At 39.3% G+C, this 7,051-nt stretch overlaps 1 protein-coding gene across 1 annotated transcript; it reads right to left on the bottom strand.

Annotated features, from left to right (window-relative positions):
- Nucleotides 1-1,865: 1,865 nt before the first annotated feature.
- Nucleotides 1,866-5,716, bottom strand: LOC112260037 (homeobox protein SIX3-like). The gene is made up of 2 exons (XM_024434820.2): nt 4,627-5,716; nt 1,866-3,031 (listed from the first exon to the last, which is right to left on the bottom strand). Exons 1-2 carry the CDS (start codon nt 5,313-5,315, stop codon nt 2,839-2,841), a joined length of 882 nt encoding a protein of 293 aa, XP_024290588.1. The 5' UTR covers nt 5,316-5,716; the 3' UTR covers nt 1,866-2,838.
- Nucleotides 5,717-7,051: the final 1,335 nt, after the last annotated feature.

The raw sequence follows: 7,051 nt of genomic DNA, 5'->3' as shown, positions 1-7,051 counted from the left end.
ACAGACCTCATCCACTTATAGTTATAGTTAATATATGTTATATGTAATATGTTATATATAGGCCTATACCATGAACAAAATGTCAACCACCTGCAATGTAAAAATGTGCCACATTTTCAAAAAAACTATTTATTTCAAGTGTATCTTAGCTAGGCTACGACAAAAAAGTTGTATTTTCTGAATAAATTTAGTAAGAATAAATACAAAAACGTTTATTTAACTTCCATTTAATATATTTGTACTATTGTGTGGACCGGCTTAAGTAAAATGATGAACCACTTCTATAGAGGCTATATGATTGTTATGGCGGACATCTGCATTATAGTTTATCCCCCCTATCTTTTTTATTGATAAAAATCATCTTCATTTTCTGATTAATTTAATCTTAACCATGGCTGGGACTTGTCGTCGCCAATAAACTAATGTGGTCTGAGAGGGTCTGTTGCGGTGATACAGATCAGCTATGGTCTCTGCTGACCCATGCGGGTGATAGGGCCTATCTTTCTGCTGCAGATGGATTTATAAGTTAAAACGGGCTTAAAATAAAGATTTATCACAATCACAACTTGCAATGATTGCACTCGAATCAGATCATATTTGTTTTTCAGAACTTAGTTTGCATTAGGGCATAGTTATTCATCTCACGGTGAGAAACTATATGAGTAGGCTATGGTCAGTGGAAACTGATTTAGCAACAATTGTGTCAAAACAACACGTGGATAGGACCGAACACGACATTGATAACTTGACATGACATTCTCAGTAAAACACACACAGACACAATCATATTCAAGGGCCGAGTTAAGTAAGCGAGTAGCATTGGTATACACGTGGGTTATTGGTGTACCTTGTAGTTAGTTGAAGTTGTTGTCATGTGAATACACTGGGTTGGAATATTGTCAGAAAAAAACATCCAGATTTTTTTGTCTACGGACATTCCAATGTCAAAGCAATGAGGATCTTGGCCACGGAATGTATTCTGTTGTCACTATCTTTTATGTCCTTTGGTTGGACTAAGGATAATGATGAATATATGATATGTTCAATACATACTTTTTGGAATGCAGCTCATTAAGATATCAGTGTCAAAGACACTATTCTGTTTAGTGTCTTAAAAGTGCATGCTGTTGGCCTGTTTAATTGAGCTGTTCGTTATTATTCCACCAACATAGAATAAAACAGTGGTACCCTCAGAAGTATAGGCTCTGGGCTACTTTTTCTCCTTTCAAAAGAGACTTCCTGTCCTCACAGTGCATTGAAACCTAATTATTTCGCAGCTACTAAACATGTTGGAAGGGTTTTAGAGAACAATCAAAACTCTGTCTAAGAACAACTGTATTCTACCATCATAATTATTGTCAGTTCAATTGTAAATATACAAGTTATTATCATTGGTTTTGAATTTAGGATAGAATGCAGGGAGAAAGCTTTTCTGGGGGGAATGTTCTTCCCTGGGTGAAGAAAGGCTCTTTCACCGAACAACAATGGCAGATTGAGGCAGGGGAGGAGTCCACCATGCTTAGTCCATTTAATGGCGCGTTTACTTAATTTCTGTATTCACTGGCAACCATAAACAAAAGGGGGAACGGGACTCTTGATTAAGAGCTAGGCCTACATGACGTTGACGTTTACCATAACACATGCATATATTTAGGAGCAAAACGATTTTTGTTCAACATCTTGTCTATGGTTTTGGACACGTAGGCTATATGTGTCGCCTAGTGTCGTAAAAGGACCCACAGCATGTGCATCAGAATCACTACGCTTGTCTGGGCATAATATTATAATTTCTCAACATATATGCTCATAAACGATTGATGGTGGACAATGAAGACTCACTTAAAATAGAGACTTAATGCAGAATATATAACAAAATGGAATACTGTATTTTGATTTAGAAATATACACGAACATAAACACGCAAGAAAGAATAATAAGCGCTTTAGGAAATATACGACTGTAATTGCCATTGAAGAATATCCCAATGCTTATATTAAATAATTTTGCATAACTGTGACTGATAACACGTTTATCTAGTGTCATTATCCATGTTCGGTATAAAAACAAACAAACTAACAAAACGTCTAGAGCACTTTTACATTTTGACAAATATTTTATGTAGGAACATCCAGTCGAGAAAAGTGAACAAGGATAGAAAAGATGGAGATGGGAGAGCAATATTATGTACAAGCATATCTACACATATAGGATCTTACAGACCGGGAGAATGATCGCGTTATTTACATATCTACACATATAGGATCTTACAGACCGGGAGAATGATCGCGTTATTTACATATCTACACATATAGGAGAGTACAGACCGGGAGAATGATCGCATTATTTGAGATATACATAATTCAATATAAAATCTTGAAATAAAAATACAAATCTGATACAGTCATAACGATTCGGTTCCACATTTCACCATTTACTCCACACAGGCAGTGACAGAAGTGTAGTACAAAGGTGCTTAAAACGTAAATGATTGTCTGATGAACATAAAGTAAAACAGAATTGCATCTTGGCTGAGCGGCATCATCACTTGGACTAAAACGGAGATGAAAAGGCGATAAACACCCTCTGGTAATTAATTCCCTCTTCTCGATGATCCTTGTACGAATATTGAACAATGTATTTTTCCCAGATACAAAAAAACATCATGCAGGTAGAGGTGGTGGTGGGGGCGTGGTGGGTCCATTGAAAGCGCTTACAAAATATGTTTTTTTGTTGTTCTTTTTTATATATATATTTATATAAAATTGTCCTTTTTTCATCCTCGATATTTCATAGTTTTTTTTCATGTCCATATTTCCTGTAAATATTTATATTTTTATATCATACGTCGCACTCGGAGTCACTGGATGTTACTGAAAGAATGGACGTTCCAGTGTCAACTCGCTCTGTCATACTGGAGATGCTGGTAGTAGGACTGGCCGCGGTCGACGGCGATTCGGCCGAGCTGCGTGGAGTACACCCGGATTCTGAAAGGGACCGCATACCGTTCTGTCTAATTCCCTGGTGCTGAAGCCTAAAGAAAGGGAAAATAACATAGCAATTATATACAGTGTCCCTCCGCAAAATACCGCTCAGCCTGCTTGTCATTCACTCCATGCCCTGCCTTTAACAAATGCAGCCTAGTGGGAGCAAGAATAGTCTAAAACAAAGCAGAAGAAATACTAAAAATGGCGAAATATGATCGTGTTTATTAGAATAAGAGGCTGGTTGTTAGTTATACTTAATCCATGGCCAATGCAATTTGAGAAGTGTCTTTTATATTTGATTTTGTCCTATTCAGGCCTACGTTCAAATTAATGAGAGACTACAGGCCTACATCCAAATGAATGAGACTCATTTTTTCTGATTGTTTTGATTTACTGATACGTCAAATGGGGAATAATTGCAATCATCCTACATTAATCAATCCACAATGTAGGCCTCCGATTTTATCAGTGAGAAAACACAGAGGATGAAATATAGCTGTGTTCTTCTATTCTTCACCAACTTGTATTTTCTGTTTTCATACAGTTCAATTTGTCATGTATTATTGCATTGTCAATAAATAATAGTCTACACACATTGTGAATAGAAAACATGGCTGCAAAACAGGCTATAGCTTTAGAATGAATATGTGGTATTTATGTTGACAGTTTATATCAAATGTTATGCATCAATCGTTTCCAAACGTCTATAGTCTAATGTATACGTTTCGTATGTGTAAAAAGCACCACGAATAAAAAAATAATAATTCGTAACTGAACACATTCATTTTGCAAAGCTATCCCATCTTTCCCAGTGTTTTTTTTTGTGTGTGGTTTCTTAGTTCGCACTGGCCTTTTACAGCTGTTACATGTACATTATATTATGTTGATTAAATAACGAACCAATAACCTATAAGCTAGGTGTTGTGTTTTATTTCCTGTTAGTGGTCAAAATCTATACCACGCTGCAGTGTGTCAAGTTTTCAGACCAAAACGTTCACTTGTTGAGGGAAGATAACAATCAATTAAAAACGTAGTATCACCACAACATGCTGTATTCCAAGTTTAACAGACATCCTTATGAATCATTATTTTTTGTCTTGTCTGGAAAATAGGACAACTTCAAGACTTGCATTGCTGCTGATTTTCTTTGTGTGTACTTCCTGTTTTGTTATCTAACCCATACACTGATGTTTTCATTTTGCTTATTAGGGAAACTAGCATATCAACGTAATCTAGCCTACACGCTTTCCAATTTGTCGAGAGTTGTGTGTTTTACGTAGAATAATCTTTTACGCATTTTAATATATTTTGGATTATTTTGGACAGCAATAATAGTTATATTTTTCTGTACACGCTTTGAAAAAAAGGTTGTATATAGAAACCCCAAATAACTATTTGTTCTAAGAGTGTAGCCCCTGAATGCATGTAGGCCAATGAGATTAAAAAGTAAAATGTCGTCGTGCTCCATCTCCACCTCCAACCATAGACCCAATTTACTAATTTGTAAAACCCTCTATAACCTTGTTTATTACTTCGATTAAGTTTTATATTTACATGGTATGTTTGCATTCAGTTTATAGGAATTATTTTTGCTTATTTGGTTCTGTGTAGCCTATGCTTGAAAAATGAACAGCACACTGACCTGTTTTTTGCTGCCGCGGCTCTGTCTCGTTGCCTCCGGTTTTTAAACCAATTTCCAACCTGTGTAGGAGTGAGTCCAGTGGCTTGTGCCAGTTCCCTTTTCTTGCTGGGGTTTGGATATGGGTCCTGAAGGTACCACTCCCTTAACAGACCGCGCGTCCTCTCTTTGAAACAGTGCGTCTTCTGCTCGCCGTCCCAGATGGTCCTGGGCAGGGGGAACTTCTTACGTACCCTGTACTTGTCAACCGGTCCTAAGGGGCGACCGCGCAGCTTCTCGGCCTCCTGATAGTGTGCCTCCAGCCACATGGCCTGCAGTTTGCCATGGGAGTCTTTGGTAAACTTGTGGTTCTCCAAGATGTGATAAAGGTCTCGAAAATTCCCCGTGTGGAAAGCAACCACTGCGCGAGCTCGCAGGATGGACTCATGCTTGTTGATCTGCTCGCATGCTCCCGGTGCCACCGGCAGGGACCATAGGAATCGTCCGAGCCGTTCAATGTCTCCGGTTTCCTCTAGCGTCTCACAGACGCTAGCCACTTGCTCCGGAGAGAAGTTGAGGGTCGGTAGCGCAAACATTGACAAGTCTTCTGGAGACCTGGTGGGAGTGCTGCTCGCCAAGAGCACAGGGCGCTCAGTGAAGTTTGGCAGGAAGAAATGGGAGGGATAAAGCTCTAAAGGGGATCTGAAAACCATGGAATGACCTGAGAGAGAAATACAGTTATCAAGAAAAAGAACGACGAGTAACGATTGTACGATTCAATAGCTATCGCCTAATGACACCAGCCTCATAATATCTCCCCCTAAATCCACCGTGAGTGTAGCACTGAAACATTTTGTTTCGCTTTTCTATTGGTCTTCTTGGTGTGGTTGTGAGGTTGTCATGGCAGCCCTGCCAATCACTGTCAAGCGTGCCAATCATTAGCCAGTACGTAGACTAGGGCTTTCACCACTTCTGTTGCAAGCACCAGGGGTTATCAGAAACTCCAATCTCAACACCACCCTCCCACTGCACGATAGTGAAGTATAAGACAAGGCTCGCCTATTTGTTGAATGGAATTAGCAATTAGTGGGTGGAATATTATTGCGATCTTAACGAGGCTCGTTAGAGCTCAAGAAGAAATGTAGGGAGAGATGCTTGTTCTTTCAGGCAGGAAAACGTTTGGTTTTCTTTTTTTTGTAACAGTCAATTCACACCTTATGTTGGGGTAGTTTTTCCATTTTGTCCCAAGTGAACCCTTTTAAGTTTTGGTGAGGGACGAAAGCTGGCATCATTTAGGCCCATGGGGGACTAGTATATAGATTTTGTCTAAAGGCTTGGATATATTGCGCAAATGCGTATAAAAAACGTTATTTAAACTAATTAAACATAATATAGTCATTTTTACCGTTTGATATGCCTGTCTGACTCACTTCCGGAGATGAATCGGAAAACGCGATATGTCAATATTTTCGTGACACAGTATGGGCGCTTGGTTTGCTCAGAGAACAGCAGACCGTCGGTGTGGGTGTAATTCGCAGTGGCTCACCCTCTAGTCGGGCTTGGCCTCCGCTGGTATTACGCAGCAGTGCAACCCTGCTGGCCCACTGCCCAGTGTGCGTTTTTCCAAACAGTGTTTTCATATTAAATGAATATCGATGCGGTGCATTGTAATGATTAAACGTTTTGCCACTGGTATTGTTTTTGCAGTTCTTGCGCTGTAGGCCTAGTAGTTTTGGCGACTATTTGTATAATTATGGTGACAATTATTAGTCTGAAACAATATAGCCTAAAGAAAACTAGGCTTATTGCATTCTTTCATTTTCACAACTATAGGGATGATCAATATCCACATGTCACTGGATTTGGTTTAGAGCCCACATCAGCAGCCATAGCGGTGTGGTTTTCATGTTTATTACAAAAGTGACTGTAGGCCTACTGCCCCATTATTTGTCATGGCTTAGTTGGTGTCAAAACTACGAGTTCACAGTCGCGAACAGTGCTCACATTGTTTAAGCGCATGTATTAGACGTAGTGAAACACAACATCTAGACTTCGGCTAATCCGGCCTCAATAAAACTGACATAATTATCCTATGCCGCCTTTCTAAATCATTCAGGAATTCAAAACGTTTCCTTCTCTTTCTCCAGCCTCATATTATTGCATTCCTCGCCATCTTCCTATACGACCGGTTCCAGCATAAGGGAGAGTAAGTAGCATGCACATCTGCGTTTTCGTTTTCTGTTTATCATATTGACATCCAATTACAATTACTGTGAGGTTGTTCCAGTGGATGCAGATACCATATTTATACCATTGCTTTGTTTTCGTGTGTGTGTGTGCGTGAGTGTGTGTGTGTGTGTGTGTGTGTGCGTCTGTGTGTTTGTGCTGTGTGTGTGTGTGTGTGTGTGTGTGTGTGTGTGTGTGTGTGTGTGTGTGAGTGTGAGAGAGT

The sequence above is a fragment of the Oncorhynchus tshawytscha genome, linkage group LG01, assembly GCF_018296145.1.
Source record: "Oncorhynchus tshawytscha isolate Ot180627B linkage group LG01, Otsh_v2.0, whole genome shotgun sequence".
NCBI classification, from domain to species: Eukaryota; Metazoa; Chordata; class Actinopteri; order Salmoniformes; family Salmonidae; genus Oncorhynchus; species Oncorhynchus tshawytscha.
Note: the sequence above shows the minus strand (reverse complement) of the source record. Positions and strands in the feature narration are given on the sequence as shown.

Bases quoted from the DNA above. Each gene is read 5' to 3' on its own strand.
- LOC112260037 (XM_024434820.2), bottom strand. From the start codon at position 5,315: ATGGTTTTCAGATCCCCTTTAGAGCTTTATCCCTCCCATTTCTTCCTG. The intron at 3,032-4,626 runs GTCAGTGTGCTG...CCCTTTCTTTAG, and splicing joins GCCGCGGCAGCAAAAAACAG to GCTTCAGCACCAGGGAATTA.